The sequence below is a fragment of the Harmonia axyridis genome, chromosome 5 (assembly GCF_914767665.1).
Source record: "Harmonia axyridis chromosome 5, icHarAxyr1.1, whole genome shotgun sequence".
Taxonomy (NCBI): domain Eukaryota; kingdom Metazoa; phylum Arthropoda; class Insecta; order Coleoptera; family Coccinellidae; genus Harmonia; species Harmonia axyridis.
This window is the reverse complement of record NC_059505.1, coordinates 22,013,496-22,039,946: the sequence shown is the minus strand read 5'-3', so window position 1 is coordinate 22,039,946 and position 26,451 is coordinate 22,013,496. Positions and strand designations below refer to the sequence as shown.

The window sequence follows — 26,451 nt, the reverse complement described above, 5'->3', positions numbered from 1 at the left end:
TAACTGAATCTATTAATCTCCGGATTTTGCGCGTTTACAAATAAACAAACACGCAAAAAAGGATGCTCAAAAACTCGAAAATAATACAAAACTCTAAAGAAAAAACACAAATCACAAGGAATATTAGTAAATTTCGAAAATTCAAATTGACACAAATGACCCGCGTCAAAGCTTACCTCCGAATCCAAATAACAAGTTTCGATTCCAAAAAAACACTGATATTGTTGGATTTAAATAAAACACATGCTTATGGTTCAATATTTATGTCAAACAAATTCTTTCAATTGCTCTGGTTCTCAAAACCTAAAACTCTTGATGCCCATTCAAGAAACTATTTCAACAGTTGAAAATGGTTTTATATTTTAAATTTCAGAAAATTAATACTTTGAAAACTAGATTTGCAGTAATCGAAACATTTTTACCAGTCGCCTATAGAAGTGGAAAATAAGCAAACACCCATATCAGTTGCCAGTTTTCGATAAAATAAGTTACCACTTATTCTAAGTATTCAAAATGGATGCCCTTTGAATCATGTACTTAATATTTTGCCACCGATTCAGAATAATATCTTAATTGTTAATAAAGGGTATGGTCCGCAAATTTTGAAACGGAAAAAAATTTGACTATACACAAGTTGATGTGAATTTCTCTAAGGAAATGACAAATAACAGATGGTTATATAACAATCTACACTCAAAGTGTCGTCAGTTGTTCTTAGGACAGATAATTATTAATAAATCAAAGGAGTTGTTGTATCTAACTTAATGTATTATTAATTCGCCATGTAGGTTTTCATCAAATTCTGAGTACTGCATACTATTTCCCAAACTATCGGGTATTGAGAAATCAATTTTTTCCATTGCTTCTTCTGTGTTCTTATTTTGTTGCGATACGAAAGGTTGTTCATTAGTTAATACTGATTTTCCAATATTTGCTGGGTATGTGAGTCTGTATTGATAATATATAAGCATTTTTTTTATTTTTTCACGATTATACGCATCTTGTTGCTTAGCGGTGCGCTTTCTAGGAGCACAATTAGTTATTCTATGACCTGAAATTTTTGTGTTCGCCGTTTGAATTTTATTCTTTATTTTTTCCGCATATGTAACTTTTCCAACCGTGATTGGAATTAGTTCCGTTATTATCAGCTAGCTCTGATCGTGAGAGTGTGGGGAATGTTTTATTGTAGCCATTATTCTGAATATTATATTGTTTTTGTTTCTTTTAAAGTAGGTTAGCCTCATAGTACGTGTATTTCTGGATTGCTATTGCTTCTTATATTCTCTACATATTCTGTCAATCACTGAATGGGGTTCTACGCAGTAAAAGTATTTGATTGAGAAATTACATTCTTCCTCATCGTGTTCCCCGCCGGAATTTCTGCATCTTTTCTTTCCTCTACATATATTAGCTGTGTACCCGAAGCGTAAACAGTTATAGCATTGTATGATGGGACTGATATATTAATTATCTTTTAAGTAATTATGATATGTTATATAAGTTGACAATCTTGACTATTGAGCTTCTTAATGTAACTAAACATGATCTAGAATTTACATATTGTATTTCACCTTTTTTTGTTGTTCTTCGTTTAATTCTTCAAACTTTAATAACTTCCGCATCCGAGTTAGCATAGTTTCTATTTTCTTTGTCTGTTATATCCAAGTCTATATCTGGAATTATTCCCTTAACCGTTAAGTAATAAGCCAGTATAATAATATTGTATTCCGGAAGTAGAGGACTATCAACAAATCTATTAGCTCCACTTCTTCTTTAAGTGCCGTCTCCTCAACGGAGGTTGGCGACCATCAACTGGAATTCCTCTCTGTCTCGTGCCAAATGGATGATCGTACTGGCCTCTCTTATATCAAACCACTGGCGTAGATTTCGCAGCCAAGAGAATCTTTTACGCCCGACGCCTCTTCGTCCTTCGATCTTTCCCTCAACGATTAGTTGCAGAAAACTGTACTTGCTGTTCCTAAAAATATGGCCGAAATAAGCTGCTTTTCTTCGCTTTACTGTTGTTAAAAGTTCCCGTTCTTTATCCATTCTTTCGAGTACCCTATCATTTGTTACTCGTTCGGTCCATAATATCTTTAGTATCCGTCGGTATAACCACATCTCAAAAGAATCCAAACGTGACATGGTCTGCGCCTTCAGCTCCACTAGCTGTATAAAATTCTACTCATATTGTTTTTCCTTTTCTCGTTATTCCAACTATTTTAAAGTTAAAGTTTTCATTTTAAAAGAGAAGTTTACCAATTTTGAGGGCGTTAAGGTTTCGTATATTCCCCGTTTTACTTTCTATGAAAACAATGAAAGGTCCGTGATCTCATAATGTATATTTAAGTGTTTCGATCTTTTTTTTGCAAGAGCGATTGTGATATTAATTTAATTTGGTTGATAAGTTCTGTGTCCTTATCATTTATAGCCTGTTTTTTTAGTTCATTAATTTTATCATTTATCAATAAGGTAACATCTGCTAAAGAAAACTGTTCACTCTCTTCACCTAAATTTTCAACAGTTTTTTTTATTTTGGCGTTAAATCTCCCCGAGCTATTTAGAGACATAACTGAATCTATTAATCTCCGGATTTTGCGCGTTTACAAATAAACAAACACGCAAAAAAGGATGCTCAAAAACTCGAAAATAATACAAAACTCTAAAGAAAAAACACAAATCACAAGGAATATTAATAAATTTCGAAAATTCAAATTGACACAAATGACCCGCGTCAAAGCTTACCTCCGAATCCAAATAACAAGTTTCGATTCTAAAAAAACACTGATATTGTTGGATTTAAATAAAACACATGCTTATGGTTCAATATTTATGTCAAACAAATTCTTTCAACTGCTCTGGTTCTCAAAACCTAAAACTCTTGATGCCCATTCAAGAAACTATTTCAACAGTTGAAAATGGTTTCATATTTTAAATTTCAGAAAATTAATACTTTGAAAACTAGATTTGCAGTAATTGAAACATTTTTACCAGTCGCCTATAGAAGTGGAAAATAAGCAAACACCCATATCAGTTGCCAGTTTTCGATAAAATAAGTTACCACTATTTCTAAGTATTCAAAATGGATGCCCTTTGAATCATGTACTTAATATTTTGCCACCGATTCAGAATAATATCTTAATTGTTAATAAAGAGTATGGTCCGCAAATTTTGAAACGGAAAAAAATTTGACTATACACAAGTTGATGTGAATTTCTCTAAGGAAATGACAAATAACAGATGGTTATATAACAATCTAGACTCAAAGTGTCGTCAGTTGTTCTTAGGACAGATAATTATTAATAAATCAAAGGAGCAAACAAGTAATTTTATGTTCAAAATAGTTAATGTTTTTTCAGGAATTTGGTTTATATATAAGGACTGAACGATTCCATCCACAATAGATAAATTAAACTTGAGAAAGCCTCAAATACAGAGGAATATTTACGATGACCATGAACACATGGAATTTATAAGGACCATATCCAAAACAAATGGATGCTATTATCAACATTCAAGTTTGATTAAATAAAAAATCTTTTCTGAGTTGGTGGACAGTACATTTGACCAAAACACTTCAATATATGCCTGTAATAAGATACAGTTAGAGAATTAACAGAAATATGATATACACTAGGTTTGAATATCTAAAAGTTAAAAGATACTCAACTGTGAGTTTAGGTGAAATTTGAACACTTAAATATATGTTGTTTAAGGGTACTCTGAAACACCTATGATGTATCAAATTAAATATACAATTACTTAACTTCAAAAGGGGAAACAATAATTCAAAATTTGGATCCTGAATAATTAATGATGAGGTTTAGATAGAAGAATGTTTAATAGATGCAAGTCCAATTCCACTGAAAGAGAGGCGATTTATTGTTTCCCTTTTGCTGATGCTGAAAAAATAATTAATATAGCAAGGCTGAGAAAATTACAATAGATAAACACTTTTCTAAAATTACAAAGCAAAACAAATACAGAAATATATCATATCTTACTAGACTGTGAAAATGACACATTTATAAATCGATTCAACTCTTAAAATTTTTAAGATTCGATAATTGTAACAATTAAATAACTTCAAAATCAAAATTATCTTTTTATCGAAGGAAATGATTTTCCTAGCAGCTAAAATTGATCGATTCATCAAATGGAAAATTACACAAATAGTTGAAAACAATTACAATTATAATTTATTATCTGGATTATAATATGAATACAGTTTTATAAAATTGTGAAGCTAAGTATATTTACCAATTTTTCTACCATGTGTATAATATGAACAGCTACATAAAATTGAAAATTTTTGGGATTTTATAATAGAATACGCCGATTATCAACATCCCTTATTACAGATTCTTTTAATTGCGTAAGTTTTACTTTTCTGTTGCTCCTCAAACATGAAAGCAATATGAAAAACTTGTCTTGTCTCATATTTTTGTTTTAACACAACCAAGCTGGGCATCTTCTACTTGGTTGTGACACAGGCATGTAAGATTATCTTTTAAACAATTAAGGCATCTAAAAGAGTTTTGGATGGTCATACAAACATGAAATTTTGCACCATTGAACATTTGAAATTACAAAAACACCCTGTTTCCATTATTGAATGGATTACATTTACTAAAGTTTTCAATGTATGGTATCTTTCAAAATATTTTCTTTGTTATTTCGAAATGTTCAAACCGCTCTTTGGCTCTTTATATTTTGATGCATCATTAAATTTCTCCGGAATGTAATATGCATTTCTGATGCTTTATTTGTTTTTTAAGTAATTTACTGCAATCATTATTATTTGTCCAATAAGTTATATAGCCATAACAATCTGTCAATTGATTTTAATTTCCATGTTAGAATGGAAGCCAAATGAGCGGATTTTTTTGTTCTTGCAAAAGGGAAATATCAAATGGATGCTACCAGGAATCAGGAATATTGAAAAAAATCTAATTTTTCAACCTTGAAATATATCAATAAAATGTATATTTTGATATCTGATAATTTTGTTGTTGTTGATATAACCCCTTCTACATTTGATAATAAAGTTTATTGTGATTGCTGAAGACTGTATATACAGGCAAAGTAACCACCAATTTTGTATACTTACAGAACCATCTTTAAATTATCTCATTCCTTGAATATATATTCAATATCATAGTACAGTGCAATAACCACACTGTAATAATGTTGAATAAATATCCCACTATCAACAGATCTAAAATGTATATAAATACCATAAATACAATCACAGTTGCGTTCTGAACGCAAATCTTCAGTCAATATAAATTTATTTCAACATTTGTAACAAACATAGAAAAATATACATATGCTTTCAAACAGATCAGTCAGCGTTATTGAAATCGTTTTGTGAACACAATAATTTGTAGAATGGTTAGTTTTTGTTCACAAACTTTTTTGGGCTCCTTAAATAGTTTCTCTTAGCTGACTATAACTTGCATTTAATTTTCTCGCACAGAATGCACCATGATATTAATTACTGAACTAACCACTATTTATTTCTTGCCAGTCAAAATCACATATATCTTAGTCAGTTCACTCCTCACTTAGTTTTAATAATAAAAATATTAATTGTTGGGTAGGTAACCTAAAGTAACATGAAAATAAATGGATTTTGGCAATACATCTGAATTAAGAAAACACAAAAGTGATCCAGTTACTTCTTAATGGGCTTCTTTCTTCAAAATTCTTCAATTGTCTGCAAATTTTGATTCTCCAGTTCTAGGAGGTGCGTCCCCTTGACCCTGATGTTCTGTTTTCTGGTTGCCTTCTCGTTTGTCACCAATTTCATTATCAACTATTTCCCCTTCGACCACTGGTACATCACTAAAAGTCAGTTTTTTGTTAGTAATTCAATTTTCTTGGTTTCATCAAACATACCCATCTTCCGTATTCACAGTCAGAGTTCTCATCTGATTGGTTGCAGTTTTGTTGCCGTTCTTGTTAAATTTGTTAGAAGCATTGCGTTTTTTGTTTGTCTACGATATAAAAAAGAAAGTGAGTGGAAATTGTTTAGTTCATTCATGAAATCGAGATTAATCCACAATAGGTTATTTGAAAGAATTAAAAAATAACGATGAACTTACATTGACGTCACACTTCGATACTCATTTAATATAACAATATGCAGATAGCGCGTAGAGAGAGAGACAGAGAGAGAGAGAGAGAGAGAGAGAGAGAGAGAGAGAGAAGGGGGGAGGGAGAAATCGACTACAACATAAAATTGAGACCCATGTATCAGCCGACTATTCTATCATTGGTTGAAATTCAAACTTCCTTTAGCTTCGCCTTCATGGTCACTTGGCTGGACACTCAATCTTTCTCTCTCTATTCTCTCCAGTGCTGTAATTTTTTTATTTGAATGATATAACCTGAGTGGTATTATCGAAATGTGACGCCATGTCGAGAAAATTACGTCTTGCCAGTCTTGTTGAAGTTTACTTTTTTGAATGCAATATATTTTTTTTGGAACTAACTATGCAAATTGAAAATACCCACTTTCTATAAGCTCAATAATAACCAACGAATAATTCAACGAAATTTGAAAAATGTCAAATATCCAATTACAATAATCTGATAAAATTTGTAGGTAGTATAGCTTGTCAACTGTTTCCACTATTTACAGAAACAAGAAAAAAATTACCTAAAGGAAAATTCAATTCAAATATTTTCAATTTGGAAAAATTATAACACCAATTAACAAGGAAGTTGATTAAACATTGCTTCAATGGTTCAAAGAGAGAAGAATTCTGAATGGTCCCATAAGTGAACTAATGTTATCAATATATCAATCTTATGTTTATAACTACCACGATCGTTGTAACCGAGCAAGAATTCTCAAAGGCAGAAACACACTAGAGGAGCCGACTATATTTCTGCTACGCAAAGACCCAAAGTCTAAGAGTGGTTTTAATAGCGTATTCGACTGGCTGTACCAGTGCGAATTAATTCGAATTTTTGTAGAGCTAAATGACATAATTATCTTGAATTAATTCGAACTGGTGCAGCCAGTCGAATACGCTATAAAATAATTGAGATACGTCGGTTGAAAGACTTCGGTCGATGGCCATTTGTGTTGTTGAGATACGATTGAAAAACTTTTGAATATTCAGTGATATAAAACAAAAACTATAACATTTTTTGTGGAAAGAAATCAGTGAGCTTATTCTAAACTGTCATACGAAGGTTTCTTACCAAAATTGTAAGAATCGATCAAGCGATTTCCTCAGAGAATCGAAATGAATCTGCACTGAAGAACCTAGTGAGGAAGTAGTGTACAACCTCGATACATATTTCGTTAAGGAAAGGTGCGGCAGGATATGACACTACTCTCATTAAGTGAAGAACTTTTTGTAGGACTCCTGCACCGCGGTCGTAATACCGGTAGGAGTATCGAGAGATCCCGATACGTAGGAGAGTAAAACAGAGCGATCCGCCCCACTTAGTTCTAACGGGCTGATACGTGATCTCCAAGTTCAGGTGACCAATGATCAGACGTATGTAACGCCGACGACTTGCTAATTTTTTCAAACTCCCCATGATCAGCTTCTAAACAACTCAAAACGGCTATCGAGCTTCTTCGGAAACTGAGGATATAGTTCAATCCCACCCAGCAAGTGCACCACGATAACCGTATGGGTTAACCGTTATAATCCTCATTTTGCAGAAACGATGTTTAAGAGCCATATTTAAAATGAAACAGACGGAAACATGTAGAAATATATTTGTTGAATTTGAAAAAGTTACTTTACATAGTTACTTACATATAGTCGCTATGGCTCCGAAGGTGAACACGGTTGCAGATACGTGCTGCAGAAAATGCTCAAAAGAGGTGAAAATTTCGATTACTTGTGCGAAATGAGGGTCAAACTACCATCCCAGTTGTGTACTCAAGATATGTGGTACTTTTGTGAGGGCTGATGGGGTAGTTATTTGCTGTGATTCACGGAATTGTGAGTGTAAAGCCAAATATGAGGAAATCAAACAACTCAAATTGAGATTAACAAACATAAATGAGTCAATATATGAAAAATCCCTTGTGCAGGAAATTAATGTTTTCGAGGATGAGAGAATATGGGGAAATTACGATGGTGGAGCAAATCAAGATATGCGTGGTGAGTTGGTTTCCCAGAATGTTATCATTGCTCAACAAAAGGATGTATTGATTGAAGAAATGAAGGATAAAATTTTCATTTTGAAAAAACATATCTCTATTGGAGGAATTTATTGAAACGAAAGAATAGCATTTTCATAATCAAATCAATCTATCAAATTCTTCAGGAACAGAATACATAAAGAATTCAGCTGCAAATAAAGATGATATTATTATTGATATAATAATATTTCTGAAGTAGACTCGATAACATGTGAGAGAGGTATTGAGCGAGAGAGAGAGAGAGAGAGAGAGAGAGAGAGAGAGAGAGAGAGAGAGAGAGAGAGAGAGAGAGAATGGTATCAGACGAGTGGAAAGTGGTTACACAGAAGAAGAGAACGAAAACAAATGTGAATTTGATTGATGACAAGGTTGACGTACAGAAAGATAAACTTTCTGATAAAAGAATAAACAACAGGACACGAAATAAACAATGGAGTACAATGGGTGTTTCAAAGGATAGTTCCATAAAGGCAGTGGAGAAAAAAACTTCTTTGTTTGTGACGAAAATTGCGGCTGGTAAAACCTTGGCCGATTTTGAAAATATGGTAAAGACTAAATTTCCTAAAGCTAAAGATTTTGCATAACTGTTTCCGATCAAGAGATACAGGGCGATTTTGGAAATTGATACTTTTCGGACCCCTCCTTTATCTCTGAAGTTATTAGAAATAATGCTGAGGTAAAAACCACGTCTGAATCAGAATTCTGCGTAGAATCCAGTGGCGTACTCAATTTTTTTTTTCGGTGTAGGGTTTTGAAGATTCAACAAACACCTATATTTTTTTTATGGAACACCCTTGAATTCGTCATTTTTTTTCCTTCAAAATAATGTATGATGTAGGATGTATGTAGGTAGGATGTTCAGAAATGTTAAAAATACACTAAAACATCAAATAATGATGATTTTTGGTTAATAAGCAATGGATTTCCCATATAAAAAAAGGATCAATTGGACAATTTTCATTTGTGATTTTTATTTATAGTAGAGTGAGCAAACAAAGATAATACGCTCATCACTAACATGAAAAACAAAACGTAGGTACCTACCTAATAACAACAAATGAATAATATAAAAATTCATAAACATTGCATAATATCATACAGATTAAACTGTTCAAATTGCTGTCCATTTTCCCTAATACATATAATATACTACAGTAAAAGACTCAACAGTCCCGAAGAACTTCGTGCATCAACAGAGGCAGTTTTCCAGGATTTATAAAACCGCCCTTTTATAATATTAAATGCACTCAGGCGTATTGAAGAGTTTTGTCAGTTATGTATTAGGGGAAAATGGACAGCAATTTGAACAGTTTAATCTGTAAGATATTGTGCAATGTTTATGAATTTTTGTATTATTTATTTGTTGCTATTAGGTAGGTACATACGTTTTGTTTTTCATGTTAGTGATGATCCAATCCAATTGATCCTTTTTTCATATGGGAAATCCAATGCTCATTAACAAAAAATCATCATTATTTGATGTTTTAGTGTTTCTTTGACATTTTTGAACATCCTACCTACATCGTATGATACATCATTTTGAAGGGAAAAAAATAAAGAATTCAACGAAGTAATGATATATATAGGGTGTTCCATAAAAAAAATATAGGTTTGTGTTCAATCTTCAAAACCATACCCCGAAAAAAAAATTGAGTACGCCACTGGATTCTACGCAAAATTCTGATTCAGACGTAGTTTTTACCTCAGCATTATTTCTATTAACTTCGGAGATGAAGGAGGGGTCCGAAAAGTATCAATTTCCAAAATCGCCCAGTATCTCTTGAACAGAAATAGTTGTGCAAAATCTGATTAGACCAACTTGAGTTTCACAAAAAAGTAGGACAGGAACGTGAAAACCGCAAGGCTCTATCTTAAATAACAAGCAAGAAACCTGGCTGTCTCACCCAAAATGGGATGCACTGTACAGTCTATTAGAAGTAAAATAAATGACCTGGAAGCTATGATATACAGTCTTCCCAACGTTATAGATGTAATGTGGCTTACTGAGCACTGGCTGAGAGTGGATGAGTGTCCGGGTTTTGGTATGGAAGGTGGGACTGTTGGAGATTCATATGCGAGATCCGAACTATAGCATGGCGGATCCATGATTTTGGTAAGGAATCAAGTTGAGTTGACTGAATGTAAAATAGTGAGTAAAATAAGAAATTTTATCTGTTGAAGTACATTGGGAAATTTCGGTAATTAAATTGACTGAATGTAAAATAGTGAGTAAAATAAGAAATTTTATCTGTTGAAGTACATTGGGAAATTTCGGTAATTAAATTGACTGCATGTAATGTGTTCGTGATATGTGTTTATTCCTCACCATCTAGGGATTTTAGTAACTTTGTCTATATTCTGGAGTTGGCCCTTGGATTCTTCGACGTGTGCAGTAATCGTGTTATTGTATTGGACATTTCAATGTCAGGTTCAGAATTGATGATGATGGTGTTTTGGAGGGGGAAGCAAAGACTCTATGTGAAATGATGGGATCGTATGGTTTTCAACAGAAAATTTATCAGCCAACTAGGGGTAATAATTGTCTTGACAATATTTTTACAAATTTTGACACAGGAAAAGAGAGTGCCGGTGTTGTTGTGACTGATTTATCTGAACATGATGCACAGTTTTTTCAGGTGAGTGTGCTTGGTCGTTCTACTCATACCAGCAGAGTGATTAGACCTCTTAACATACATGGTTTCAATACGATGCATCAGCTGCTTGGAGAAGTGGATTGGGCTTTCATGGATGACAGTGATTTGGATGGGAATGCTTGTTTTAACATGTTCCATCGAGCATTGGTGGATGTGTTTCGATTCTCTTTCCCGGAAAGACAGGTGAAGCCTACGAAATCGGGGTCTCAGAGTGGTTGGTTTACTGATGAGCATAGAAGAATGAGAGAACAACTTCTTCTGGTGAGAGCAATGTGTGGTAAATATGCGTCAGAAAGTTTGTATTCACTCAAAAATCACTTAACGAAGTGCTATAAAATTCGAAAACTGATTATTTCAATAACATTATAGAAAAGTCAGCAAATAAATCCAGGACTGCTTGGCAGCTTGTAATTAGTCATTCCAAGAAAAAAACACAATACAAAAATTAGAATTGATTTGGGTATTTTTAATGAACATTTTTCTACTATAGCTGAAAAGACATCACAAAAACTGCCACGTTCTTTGCTGGGTTCTGAGGATACTTTTAGAAAGAACGTATCAGATAGTATCAGTATGAGATTCCATGAGATTAGTTCTGTTGAGGTAAGAGACGTAGTGAGGAAACTTAAGCCAAGTAAATCAACTGACTTCTATGGACTTTCTGTTAAGGTCATAAAAGCGAACATAAGCTCTATTATATCACCATTGACCAAATTGATCAATCGATGCCTAATTACTGGTTGTTTTCCCGAAACATTGAGGATATCCAAAGTAATCCCAGTACTAAAGAAAGGGGATAGAGAAAATATAAAAAATTATCGGCCAATTTCGTTGACACCTGTCATATCAAAAATATACGAAAAAATATTTCAAAGCAACTGGTAACGTATTTTGAAGAGAATGGTCTATTTTCGGGCAGGCAATTCGGATATAGAAAGAATATGAGTACCGCCAAAGCAGTGATGGAGTTTGTAGACTTTGTTGTGGATTGCTTCGAGAAAATGGAACATTGTCTCTCTTTATTTATTGATTTATCGAGGGCCTTCGACTGCGTCCGCATGAAGAACTAATAATGAAAATGAAGAAATACGGATTGGAACATAATGCGGTGAAACTTATCCATTCATTTTTGAGTGGTAGATATCAAACGGTGTTTGTTGATGGCAAGTATTCGGAACTGAAACCAATAAAATTCGGTGTACCCCAGGGGTCCACATTGGGGCCTCTACTGTTCTTGGTATATGTTAATGATTTTCCTGATTTTGTGCCTGATGCTAAAACGACTTTGTTTGTAGATGACACTACCATTGCAGTTGGATCCTCTGATATAACCGAGTTGGGCAGTATCTCTGAGAGGGCTAAGTCAGCAGCCTTGGAGTGGTTTACTGCGAATAGACTCAGTATGAATAATGAAAAAACGAAGCGATTGATTTTGAGCATGAGAAATCGAAGCCATCAGGATGGTAATGTGGTGAACTCGATTAGATTTCTTGGTGTGAATTTAGATTCGGCGCTCACTTGGACGTCTCATGTGGATGAACTGATGGCAAGCCTTAGCAGGAATATTTTTGCTTTGAGGGTGTTACCGCATTCTCTATCTGGTGCAGTTTTGAAGACGGTTTATCATGCATTGATTGAGTCCAGGCTGAAATATTGCGTGTTGATATGGGGAAATTGTGCCCGACGTGAAGATGTCTTTAGATAGCAGAGATGGGCCATCAGGATAGTGGATGGTCTTGGATACAGAGAATGTTGCAAGAAATCATTTAGGAAACTGAGTGTACTGAGCTTTCCTTCTAATTTATTATATGTTCATAACAATATTGAAAGATATCGCCTACAATCTGATATTCACGAATAAAACACACGAAGTAATTCGTGTATAAGAAAAGACTACTTCAGACTGTGGAGGTCACAGCAGAGTCCAGACTACTGCGCAGCTTCTCTTTATAATAGATTGCCCGGTTGGATGAGAAGATTTTCTGGGGTTGAGTTTAAAGCAAGGTTGAAAACAATTTTGTTGGATACTGCTTTTTATTCATTGGATGAATTTCATAAGTACAATATATTGCAGAATTGAACTATTTTATATTGTTCTTGCTATGTGTGTGACATATTTGTCATTTTATTATATTGACACATTTATTATTTTATCTATACATATATTTATTATTTTATTTATACATTATGCGTTTGTTATGTCGGATAAACTGAATACTTTGACTTGTGTAAGCGATTTATGTTGCATTGGCACTAATAAACTCTTTCTCTCTCTCTCTCTCTCTCTCTCTCTCTCTCTCTCTCTCTCGTACATATATGAATGTGTAATGTACAAAATAAATAATCCATCTGAATTCGAAAACTTAGAAATGAAACATGCCCATAATACAAGGAGCAAATTCTATTTGAGTAATGAAAAACCTAATTTTACCTTTGTACAAAAAAATATCACTTACTCTATTTTATCAATATGGAATAGGTTACCAACTGTTTTCAAAAGTAGATGTAAAAATATTCAAAAGAAATCACTTAAGATGTTTTTAATTAAAAAATGTTATTATTCAATTAATGAGTTTTTGGATGATAATGATTTCAGGGAACTTTAATGAAGTTGTGAATTGTTGTTTTTTTAGGTTTATTATTATTGTTTTGACAGGATCTACACCTAATTGGTATGTACATAAAGGATCAAATAAAGAATTATTCGTATTATAACAAGAACATACAGGGTGTTTCGAGTTCGACGGCCTATTAGACGTTTCTGGAGAAAGGAGCCGATTTGAAATCTGAAAATTCGGAATAAGACATTGTTCATGCTGCTCTATTGAGCTAAAATATTTTCGGAGTTCCGGCACTTCCGATTATACAAGAATTCAAAATATATTTTTCAAAAAAACTTTTTTTTTTCATTTTATGTCTTAGATATTATCAAGATTTCCATTTTCAATTAAACTTTTCTAAAATTATTGCGTCAGTCCACATAGTTTTCAAAATATTAAGGAAAAACCGAAAAAAAGAGAGAATTTCCGTAGTCACTATTACTTGAATTACACTGATCAACAATTGCTAGGGATCACTTTTGAACTTCTCTTCATTTGTATTTTTTTCAAGTTATCTCGTGAATATCTGTACATTATATGTTCTCTAAGGAAAAAGTAAAATGTTTTGAGTTGATTATATCAAAGTCTTCCTCACTTCATCGGCTCTTGTTCACAAAATCGATTATTATCTGTAGGCTGTTACAGGTGGAGTGAAAAGCAATGTGGTATTTGTTATTAAATCTGTTTTTTTTCTCTCGTTCAAACACATAAGGTGACAATAATTGAAGAAATGAGAACAATATCAGCTTATCAGTCATGCCGAGAAGACGTTTGGCCCCTGTGCAACTGGACCAAATCATACGGTGGATACAGAAAGGTTTGTCCCAGCGAGAAGTGTCCCGGCGGTTGAATGTTTCGCAAAGTGTCGTGAGTCGGGCTTGGAATAGGTTCATCCAAAACGACTCAGTAGCTTATGTTCATGGGGGAGGTCGGCAGCGCAGTACAACAGCTGCCCAAGATCGTCTTTTGATCCTCAATGCTAGGAGAAATCCCACATTGTTGCAACAGGAGTTCTAATTTCGAACCAGACTATAAGACAACGACTACATGTTCGTGGTTTGAGAGCACGTAGGAGGGTACAACATCCCCGTTTGAATAGGGAACACCGGGTTCATCGACGGCAATGGGCTGAGGAGCACCGCAATTGGACACTTGAAGATTGGAGCCGATGTTTATTTACGGATGAGTCTAGATTTCGTTTGGTCAACTCCGATGGACGTATTCTTGCTTGGAGGGAAAGAGGAGTTCGAAGGTATGCAGAACAGTTTATGCTACCCACAACAGCTTTTGGCGGAGGTTCTATATGTGTATGGGGAGGCATTTGTTTGAACCAACGCACAGAGTTGGTTGTTCTGCAGAACACCACCATGACCAGCCAGAGATATCACGATATTATTATTAAACCCATAATTGTTCCGTTTGCGGGTGCCGTGGGCGGGAATTTCATTTCAATTGACGATAATGCCCGTCCACACCGTAGTCGTCTGGTTAATGAAGCGCTAGAAACTCATGCTATTGATAGGATGGACTGGCCAGCTCGCTCTCCAGACATGAATTGCATCGAACATGTCTGGTCTGAGATGTCTAGACAATTGTCAACCTTAGAACAACCGATCAATAACCTGGAGGACCTTTCTAACGCTTTACGGGATATTTGGACGAATTTGCCCCACAATTTTATAAATCGTTTGATCGAAAGTATGCCTCGTAGGGTAGAATGCTTGAGACGAGCTCGTGGTGGACCAACTAGGTACAAGCTTAACCGAAACTTTAGCCTTCTTGTGGTTTCATCATAAAATTTTTATGTTATTCAAACACAAAATTTTGAGTGTTCCTAATAAAGTCTTTTTTTCTCTCCAACTTTCCATTTTTTCATTCTTTTCTCAAGTGAACCATATTATCAACTGAAAATTCTCGGATATCTGACTAAATTTATAATCTTGGAGCGAATATTTCAGAAATGAATTTAGAACAAGTAAGTGATCCCTATCAATTGTTGAGCAGTGTATTTTTACTGTGGATGAAATTGACCCTACGTATAACATAAATTCATAAAATCTCGAATAACTCTTGAATTATTGAATTTGAGAGCATAATCATGTTTGGACACTACCCTTATTTTACAGCGTAGAATCCAATGAAATCACAAAAAATTAGGGTTCTAATTTGAAAATCGAAAAACAACATAGAGGCACTTCTTTACGTAAAATCCAGTGGCCTGCTCGTCTTTTCAAAAGGGTTTTTAATTATGAAGCTATGACCCAAAGTTATGTTTTTTCAAATGGGAACACTAGATTTCTATGCTATTTTTTGAAAGCTCAATCTTTCCTGATTTCAAAAATATATAACATCGTATGGTATCGTATCAATATAAATAATGGAAAATGGTCAAATACCTTTTTCCATAAAATAATAAGGTTTTGTACCATCTAAGAGTCTCAATATTTCTATGGTTTCAACTGTTGATGAACACAGAAAAATTGAGCTTCTTATAACAAGAGTAGTATCAAGAATTTTTTTTTTTGTAACAACTACTGTCCCCATCGGCAATCATTTTGCTGTATCAATTTGTACATAGGTAAACTGGAACAAAATCCTTCAGCTTCTATGGCCGTCGAAGATGAATTTCAATTTTCATAGCGTGTATGCACTGTTGGTGTTACATACTTCATTGTGTACTCTTTTATTTTGAAATCATTGTAAAAAATTCTCTTTCTTTCTTTATACAGTGAAAATGAAAAACAAGGGACATTCATACCATTTCGAAATTCTACACATAATGCGTACGAAAACTAATTTCGACTGAAACCCTATTTTTATTTCCTTCACCGAACGCATATTAGATAAATTTTATTCAAAAATAACGGAGTGACTGGAATGTTCTTTTAGAGAAATTGCTGAATATAAACAATTCGGAATGTATCCAAAGATATTTCCCTGCATAAAAGGTTCAATTCAATACACATAAACAAAATTATAAGGAGAACTGCACAGGACAAATAGATATGAAAACTTCTAGTAATACCTCAACCCGAAATTGAGAATACCATTCTAGGAATTTCAGTTTGAAAATGTTTATTTCAATGTCGGGTATATTCTTCATTTCTACATAAAATCAATGAGTAAGTAGAAATATACGTATAGGTACAAAAATAGACCATTTCAAATTTTTACTCCTGAAATGCCTTCTTTCAGGTACCTATGCAATGCTGAACCTACCTAGAAACTGTCAAATTGTCCAGCAATGAAATAATACGGTACACAAAAGAGTACCGAATAACCTTTATTTACAACTGATGTTTATCTGATGTGACAATGAAATCTTGAAATAACTCTAATAAATTTACACGAAATCACTTCTTGTTAACTTTTTATATAAGTATTATTCTCAAGCAGTAGCACAATACCGAATCTTAGATAGGTTCTGAACTACCCAAATTTTGTATTATATGAAATATGTTAAAAACAAGGTAATTTGCCAGCCAATATTACATCCGAATCGATTTTTTCAATAACAGATATCTACTTTTTCTCAAACTTACGAACCTTCGGTCCGAAGTAATTAATTGACTATTGCATCCAATCCGAAACCTTCCATGAGGAATACATTTTTTCATTCGAGAAAGTAACATGAAAATCAGACATATGGCTTTAAAGATAATCAATGCTGGAATAGGAACTTGCAGGTTTAAGCGACAAAATATTTTTTTTTGTTCGTAACAAATAATTCAGGTTTTCAAGAATACATTTAAAGATGGCGGAAAGTGGAGAAGACGTGACTGATCAGTGCTCTGATATAAGTGCAGATTCTGAGGTGAAAAACACCCAGAAAATTTACAAATACTTCAAGTGTTGCCCAAAAAAATCATTTTCAACATTTCTATGCAAAAACTGTTGTGGTGCCTACCATGATTCATGTGCAAGAAAACTAATGAGCATAAGTGGCTTTTCATTTTTGGATGGATTGTTCGTGAAATGCTGCGAAGCAGATGGCTCTGCGTACAATTTAGACAAGAACACGGAAGCTGAATTGGACCCGAAATCTTGTGTCACTAAATATCCAACTGAAGGAAGAAAATTTTAAAATGAGGTATGAAAACCAAATACTATCAGCAGAAGTGAATCACTTGAAACAACTTCTAAATGAATACAAGGATAATAAGGAGCGACTAAGAATTGAAATGGAGGATAAGAATTCAATCCTGAAGGAGAACAATCGTTTTTTAATGCAAAGAATCGCCCAAATCCAAAATGAATTTCTAGAAACAAGAGACGACAAAAAACAGATAAAAAACAATCAAAACATAAACACTGGATACAAGGAGAATAATTTGATAACACAGACAGCAGCATTACCGACAAATCACCTGAAACAGAGGAATTATAGTTTGCAAACACAGATGTCATCAAACATTAAGAAGAAAGATGTTACATATAGCATGGTAACAGGTGCAGCACATCCTCAGCAGATGGCGCCGGCATCCTCCGAACAGAAAACTGTAAGAGATTATCAAAATCACACAAATGACAGTCAGGCAGAACAAGAAAAACTGATTGATGTAGTAGAACCACGGAATAAAAGATACTCTTTGACAGAACAGTCGAATGTAAACAATCAACAAAAACAAACAACAACAGAAAACCAAGTAGATGAAAATGGGTTCAAAAAGGTTACATATGGGAAAAAAGACCCAGGAAAAACTTAGGTACAGCGGAAATCAGCGAGGAACAAAGTAAAAATGGATTCGCAGGTGGAGAGAGAAAAGTATGGCTGTATATATACAGGGTAAATCGAGTAACCACAGAAGAACAAATTCTTGACTATATTTCTAATAAACCTGGATTTGATAAGAAAACAACTAATGTTGAGGAAATTCCAAGTGATATTGACCAGCTTAAGAGATTTCTTGTAACAGCACCTCTAGAAAAAAAAGACACAATGTATCAACCGCAGTTTTGGCCGAAAAATGTTGGAGTGAAAAGATTTAATTTTGAAAAGAATAAAAAATTTTTGAGTGAAAGGAGTGGAAATTTTCAAATAAATACTCAATTGGCCTAGGTTACGCCGGGAATAACAATGAATTAATTGAAAACCGAAATACAGCAGAAGTAAATATAAGTGCTATTCATCAAAATGTTCAGTCACTTGGTAATGTGGTTGACCGAATCCAATATTTCCTGAGGGGTGAACAAGAATGTAAATTTTTCATGATGACTGAACACTGGAAAACTCTTGAACAGCTGCAATTAATATCAATTGGTGAATATGTCTTGGCAGCGCAATGGTGCAGAGAAGAAAACGAGCATGGTGGTGCTGCAGTTTACTTGCACAAGGAAATGAAAAACAAGCACAGAAAGGACTTGAGTGAATTGTCTGTAAAAGGTGAGATGGAGTGTGCTGTGGCAGAATGTGAACTCTACACTTGTAAATATTTAATAATATCAATATACAGGCCATGTAACGGTGATAGAGACGCATTTCTTGTTCACTTGGAGGGTCTATTGCTCTCAATTCAACAGGAAAACAAAACGGTAATTTTAGGAGGAGATTTTAATATAGAACTTAAAAAAGAAAACAAATTTAAAACTGAATTATTGTCTCTTTTACACTCTTTTTCATTGAAACAGCATATTAACGAGGACACTAGAGTATTTAATAACACAAACAGCTGTATTGACAATATATTTTCCAATGTAACTAGAACTATAAAAGGCAGCGTTATCTTCAACCATATCTCTGATCACAGTGCCCAGAAAATATCTTTTAATGTTGAAACTAATAGATCACTCAAAACAAGGCAAATTAGGCTGTTCACAGATCAGGCAAAGCAAGATTTCTTGAATGAACTAGGTGAGCAGAATTGGTTGCAGGTTTACTCTGTCGAAACTCATTGTGTCAACGAACAATGGGAATACTTTGCAAGAATATTTTCAAATATCTTTGAGAAACATTTCCCGAAAAGAAAAATAGTTTTAGGAAAACCGAAGCTAAAAGAAATTTTTCGTGACAATCCGGAATTTATACAATGCAAAAAAAATTTAGACTTATTATTCAGTTTAAGTAATCAGGATAGGGAGTATAAGAGCTTGTACAAGAAAGAAAAAAGGAGATATGATAACACCTTAATTGAACTCAAAAAAAAACATTATAACAACAAAATTTTAGCATCTGATAATAAAAATAAAACCATGTGGAATGTTTGTAAGGAAATTCAGGGAAATTTTTTCTATGAGGATGAGTGTCAATTAAATGGAACACCTAAGTACATTTCAGAAACATATAATAACTTTTTGCAAAACATAGTTCCTAACATATTACAGAACAATACCGGTTGTAACTTTTCGTGTAATGTCAAAACAGATACCATGTATCTAAGAGCCTTTTCACCCTCAGAAATTTCAGAGCTGGGTAATAAATTAAAGAGCAAAATGAGTAGTGGTATTGATGAAATTCCAGTTTGCATTGTAAAGCTCAGCATAGATACTGTCAGGGATGTTTTGTGTCATATTGTGAACAATTCTCTTAAATTCGGCATATTTCCAGACCCACTTAAACTTACAATTATCAAACCAATTTTTAAGTCAGGGGATCCTGACAAATTAGAGAATTACAGACCAATTAGTCTATTAAACAGTTTCTCAAAAGTTTTTGAGTTAGCTATGTCTACTCGTATTCTAGAATATTTTAACAACTGTAATCTTTTCAGTCCTTCTCAGCATGGCTATTTAAGAGGTAGGTCAGTTCAAACCGCAATTTTCCAGTTCACATCTAACATCTTGAAATTCTTAGAAGAAAATAAACTTGTAGCAGGTCTATTTATAGATCTAACTAAAGCATTTGACTGTTTGAATAGAGAACACTTATTGAAAAAGTTGGAACAGTATGGTATAGTAGGTAGTGCCTTGAGCTGGCTTGCTTCTTATCTATCAGAACGGTTGCAACGGGTCAAGATAACAAAAAATAATGAAACACACTTTTCCTCATGGCTGCAAAATGAGTTTGGTGTACCTCAAGGCAGTATTTTAGGGGTTGTCCTTTTCTTGATAATTATAAATGATCAGGACCAAGAAACAAATACAATAGAAGATTCAGAACTCACAAATTTTGTAGATGATACTAATGCCTTAATAGCTGGGAAAAATAGTAATGTATTGAAAGAAAGATGTAACAACCTGTATAGCTGCGTTGAGAATTGGTTCAAAAAGAATAATTTCACTATCAACACTGACAAAACAAACGTAATAATATTCAGAGCAAGTAATTCAAAAGGAATACCCTCAGAGGTCTGTCTGAGCAACCAGCACATTAAAACTGTTGAGAGTACCAAGTTCCTGGGAATCATTATAGATGAATTCTTGAAGTGGAACACACATATTAATTATCTTTCAAAAAAACTCAACAAAGTCATTTATGCTTTCAGAATTATACATAAATATATAAATCAAAATGTAAAAAAAGTACTGTACTATGCTAATTTCGAATCGCTACTGAGATACGGAATAATATTCTGGGGAATAAGGCCCGGTGCACACATCCGACTTTTGCAGTTACGACACCGTTGCTGTGTCGTACTTGCGGCCTGTGGTACAAAGAATCAAATGGGAGCATGCACACTACCCGCCGTGCAGTTGCGACGTCGTAACTGCCAGCATACGATCGTTTTTTCGTAGCATGTCCCTCTAGGCCGCAACTGGGCCGCAGTCGTACATGCGATATCTCAGTACTCTTTTCTATATTGGCCTGTGCACACATACGACTTTTGTCTTGAGTTCGCACAATGGCAGAGAGGGAATTGGATATCGATTTCTTCATTGAAGAAACTAAAATGAGATGATGTCATCAGAAAAATTTATTGGGTAGTAGTATGTTGTTCTCATCAATTCTTCGAACCACAGGATTTTCAACAATTCATCTCTATTTCTCATGATCGGTGAGTCCGCTGGTAGCCTATATATTTTCTTCCGAACGATTTTATCATTGTCTATAGTTATTGCGAAAGTAATAAAGTGTCTTATTCAAACTCTTATTGATAAAAATTTAAATTCAATTTTTGAAACAGCTAGAGATTTCAAGATCATATGAGTGACAGTTTCGTAGAAATCATGAAAAACTGAAAAAGTTTTAAATTTTTATGATCCAACAAATACAATGCGCACTAGTTTCCCATTCAGCATCGTGAATGTAAATACTTTCTGGACTTATTTGATCATAATCAAATAAGTCCAGAAAGTATTACATTCACGATGCTGAATGGGAAACTAGTGCACATTGAATTTATCCGGCTCCGCAACCACGCCGGTGTAGTATGTAGTGTGCATTGAATAGGTACGACACCGCAACGGGTGTCGTAACTGCAAAAGTCGGATGTGTGCACCGGGCCTAAGTTCATCTGTCCAGTCCATATTTGTCAGTCAGAAGCGCATAATCCGAGTATTATTGAATATGGGGTTTAGGGATTCCTGCAGAGGTAAATTCAGGGAATTAGGCGTTCTAACAGTTTATGGTTTGTACCTGCTCGAGTGCCTTCTATACCTTCATAGAAATAAAACAGAATTCCTTAAAAATAATACTAATTTTACGTATAACACAAGAACGGTTGATATTACTTTTCCACAACATAAGCTATCTCTATCTGAAAAAAATCCATCATATATGTGCATAAAAATTTTCAACAAATTACCCCAGAATATAAAGAATATTGAGAATTATAAGATCTTCAAGGCAAAAACAAAGAAATTCTTGATTAATATGGAACCCTATTGTTTGGGGGATTACTTTATATAGGTATAATCAAATTGTAAATCATTGTAATTGACACTATTTCATTTTGTATTTTTTTCTGTGTATGAAAATTTAAAATCTGAAATAAAGAACCTATCTATCTATCTATCTATTTCCTAAAAGACGGTCCTGATAGCTACAAGCCACGCCCCTCAGGGACGAGCAACGATTTTTAGTTCACAATTCTGGCACTTGAAACAGATTTACAACGTCACATAGAATTTTGGGTAACTATGATGTAATATATTTCTTATTGGTATCATTGGAAAGAAGAAAAAATAGGCTATGACCATGTTGTATTAGATTTTAGAATTTAGGTCAACTGGAGCGACAATAAATTAATGAAAAATTGGTATTGAAAATCGTTCTTTCTACGTCAATAATACAATTAATTTGCAACTTTAAGTGAAATTATTACCTAACGATCATACAAGGGATAAAGACCTTCCAATATTGTTTTGAATCATCTCGATAGCGTTTACCGTTTCTGTGAAAATCAAGACCGAATTAGTTAAGAAAACGCCTGAATTTGCGCCGCGTGAACGGACTCTTAAGTTCTCAAAAGGGCACCTTCCGGTGTTCCGAACAATTAAAAGGTTTTCTACTTCCGAAAAGGAATTGCTGGAGATATTGCCACCAAATTGCGCGCACTGTTAGGGTTAACGAATACAAATTCGACATTATTTCAATCCGATGTTCCGCTTTCAAGAGAAATTTGATCACATGTCTCAATAAATGGGTGCTTTCGATAGAAAATATATTGAATTCTTTCATAACTTAACAGCATTCAATGAAATTACGTACAGTGCATCCCATTTTGGGTGAGACAGCCAGGTTTCTCGCTTGTTATTTAAGATAGAGCCTTGCGGTTTTCACGTTCCTGTCCTACTTTTTCGTGAAACTCACGTTGGTCTAATCAGATTTTTCATAACTGTTTCCGTTCAAGAGATACAGGGTGATTTTGGAAATTGATACTTTTCGGACCCCTTCTTTATCTCCGAAGTTATTAGAAATAATGCTGAGGTAAAAACTACGTCTGAATCAGAATTCTGCGTAGAATCCAGTGGCGTACTCAATATTTTTTTTCGGGGTATGGTTTTGAAGATTCAACACAAACTTATGTTTTTTTTAATGGAACGCCATGTGTATCATTACTTCGTTGAATTCGTTATTTTTTTCCCTTCAAAATGATATATGACACTATGTAGGTGGGATGTTCAGAAATGTTAAAAAAACACTAAAACATCAAATAATGAAGATTTTTTGTTAATGGGCAATGGATTTCCCATAGAAAAGAAGAATCAATAATGATAACAATAATTTATAGCGATGACAGCTAGATCAGATTGGTTTTTCCCTCCAATGCCTACTTGATAAAACAATGCTCCCAAATGCATAGTAGCCATAATAACAACGAGGATGTTTGTGTCATCAATGACCTACTACTTTTAAAAATCGAAAGTAATAATCCTCTTATTGAAACATAGAAAATTCATGGCCCATTTACAAAAAATCATCATTATTTGACGTTTTAGTGTTTTTTTAACATTTCTGAACAGCCTACCTACATAGTATCATAAATCATTTTGAAGGGAAAAAAATAACGAATTCAACGAAGTAATGATATATAGGGTGTTCCATTAAAAAAAATATAGGTTTGTGTTGAATCTTCAAAACCATACCCCGAAAAAAATATTGAGTACGCCACTGGATTCTACGCAGAATTCTGATTCAGACGTAGTTTTTATCTCAGCATTATTTCTAATAACTTCGGAGATAAAGAAGGGGTCCGAAAAGTATCAATTTCCAAAATCACCCTGTATCTTTTGAACGGAAACAGTTATGCACAATCTGATTAGACCAACTTGAGTTTCACGAAAAAGTAGGACAGGAACATGAAAACCGCAAGGCTCTATCTTAAATAACAAGCGAGAAACCTGGCTGTCTCACCCAAAATGGGATGCACTGTACACTAATAATACACATTGTATAATTTGAGGAAATTGTTTACCATCAACACATACAATTATATTTTTTTACTATACCCAAAAATGAATAATTGTAAGTTTTTCTCCATTTGAAACATAAAGTTGAAAGACAGAGACGAGTGTTTTTATCTCAATGAAATTGCTCTAAACTGGGATTATTGAAGTTAGTATGAACTTTTATATTTGCCACACCGACAAATTAATATAAATCAACTTACAGACTGTTTTCTATTTCCTACAGGATAAGTTGGGGAGCCGTTTTTCTTGCCCTGTCCTCTTCCTCCGGAATTCTGGGGAAACTGGTTGCCGCCTCCACGTCCTCTACCAAAGTTTACAGGACCAGGAGGTTGACGATTCAAACCCTGATAGCCATAATTAGCCCCCCAAGATCCAACAACCACACCTGCTACTTGCAACTGACCCCCTTTGGATAGGATAGGTCTCCTCAAACCAGGCGTGCTTCTCGCTGAAGGAATGGGCATTTGAGGAATACAAGTTGGTCCTCCAAGGTTTGGACGTATCAAACCTAAAATATCTTAAGTTTAATGTTTTCATCCTGAGATTCTCATGCCTCTGAGAAACTCAAGGAACTGACATTAGGCCCGTACAAGCCCCAAAAATATTCATTGTTAAACCAATAATGAACCGATGGAACCATATTACCAAATACCAAGTGGGTATAATTAATTTTATTTTTTTTTTAATTTGGATATTTATTTTTGATAAACTACTAATTAGAAAAACTAATTAATTTCAACTTGTGCGATTTAATGCAAGAGGGCCTTAGAATAATTGAGCAATGGTGCTTGTCAGTGGGGCTGAACATTAACCCATCCAAGACCACAGTAATCCCATTCATTCGGAAAAGGAAACTTCCAACTATGAAATCTCACTCTCTAAACGGAGACATCATAGAGTGAAAATTTGAAGTCAAATATCTGGGAGTAACACTAGACAGTAAGCTTCTATGAAGGAAACACATTGAGGTTACGACTAACAAAGCAACAAAGGCCTTGATGGCGTGCTAGCGTTTGGCTGGTAAGACTTGGGGATGTAACCCAAAAATACTGCGATGGATGTACGTCATGATTGTGAGATCGATAATAACCTATGGGGCATGCTAAAGCAAGTCAGAACAGCATGAGGAAAGCCCTTGATAAAATACTAAGGTTAGCCTGCGTTTGTATTTGACTGGAAACGTGCCCAACTAGGGCATTGGAGATCATTACAGATCTAACACCTCTTCATCTAGTAATAGAGGGATTGGCTTATGAAGCCACTCTAAGACTATCTAGGGAACGTACCGGCGATGAGAGAATTAGGAATAAAAGAGCCTGGTCCTTCTTGACTAATTACATCCATCAGCGAACCTTCCCAGTAACGGGATGATAAAAAAAATTAGCATCGAAAAAACCTTTATTACGATACTAAGTAAAAAAAAAAAAGATTGGGAAAAGGAGTCCACAATCCCAGTTCTTAAAAATATTACCATCAAATGGTACACAGATCGTTCCAAAACCACGACTGGGACTGGCGCTGGAGTATTCGGGACTGGTACCAAATGCTCAATATCGCTAGGCCGCTGTCTTTCATGCAGATACACTAGCAATAAAAATCAGTAAACTGATTTACTTGAAGGTCAGGTTGTTGGAACAGAAACCACCTCTCAGACCATTGCCGACATGTTTCGATTTTATTTCAAAATCTTCGTCAAGGCTCTAAAATAAATAACAAGATTTTTTAAAACACTTATAAATAAACTATGTTGAAATATGCAATGGGATATCACATTTGTACAACAATTGAATAAATAATTACATAAATATCTGAAAACTACAATGCAAAAACAAATTTCAAAACGAACGGTGAGAGAAACATTGAAAATAATTCAGCTCAGCATACAGATACTTGATGATTTAACATCAAAAAAAAAAGGAAAACAATTACTTACAGTCTATTTTGTAGTTTTTTGGTCAGAACCATGAAAGATATGAAATAAACAATACTTTTGGATACTGTAATATATTCGTTATAAAGATTAATATTGTCATGCGCAAAACCCCCCACTTAATCTTGTTGTATCCAACTGTTCTCCGTTGCAAAATCAGACCAGTTGTATTGTAGCACATGAAGAATAAAGCATACGTCGTATTCGTTTCTTTTAATTATTGCTATTATTCCAATACACCACATAATTTGGCGACGAGGATAAAAGAAGTATTTTTTGAGTTAAGTGTTCTAAGAGTATTTT

General features: G+C 34.2%; 1 protein-coding gene across 2 annotated transcripts in view; it reads right to left on the bottom strand.

Moving 5' to 3' along the window:
* Window positions 1–247: 247 nt before the first annotated feature.
* Window positions 248–26,451, bottom strand: part of LOC123681098 (constitutive coactivator of PPAR-gamma-like protein 1) — an 88,729-nt gene continuing 62,525 nt past the window's right edge. The window contains exons 13-15 of one of the 2 annotated variants that reach the window (XM_045619303.1): window positions 24,419–24,726; window positions 5,902–5,999; window positions 248–5,847 (exon numbers count right to left, since the gene is read on the bottom strand). In XM_045619303.1, coding sequence (XP_045475259.1) covers window positions 5,712–5,847; window positions 5,902–5,999; window positions 24,419–24,726 — 542 coding nt within the window. In that variant the 3' untranslated portion in view covers window positions 248–5,711. The remainder of the gene's footprint in view (window positions 5,848–5,901; window positions 6,000–24,418; window positions 24,727–26,451) is intronic. The other variant, XM_045619304.1, reaches the window with a different exon arrangement.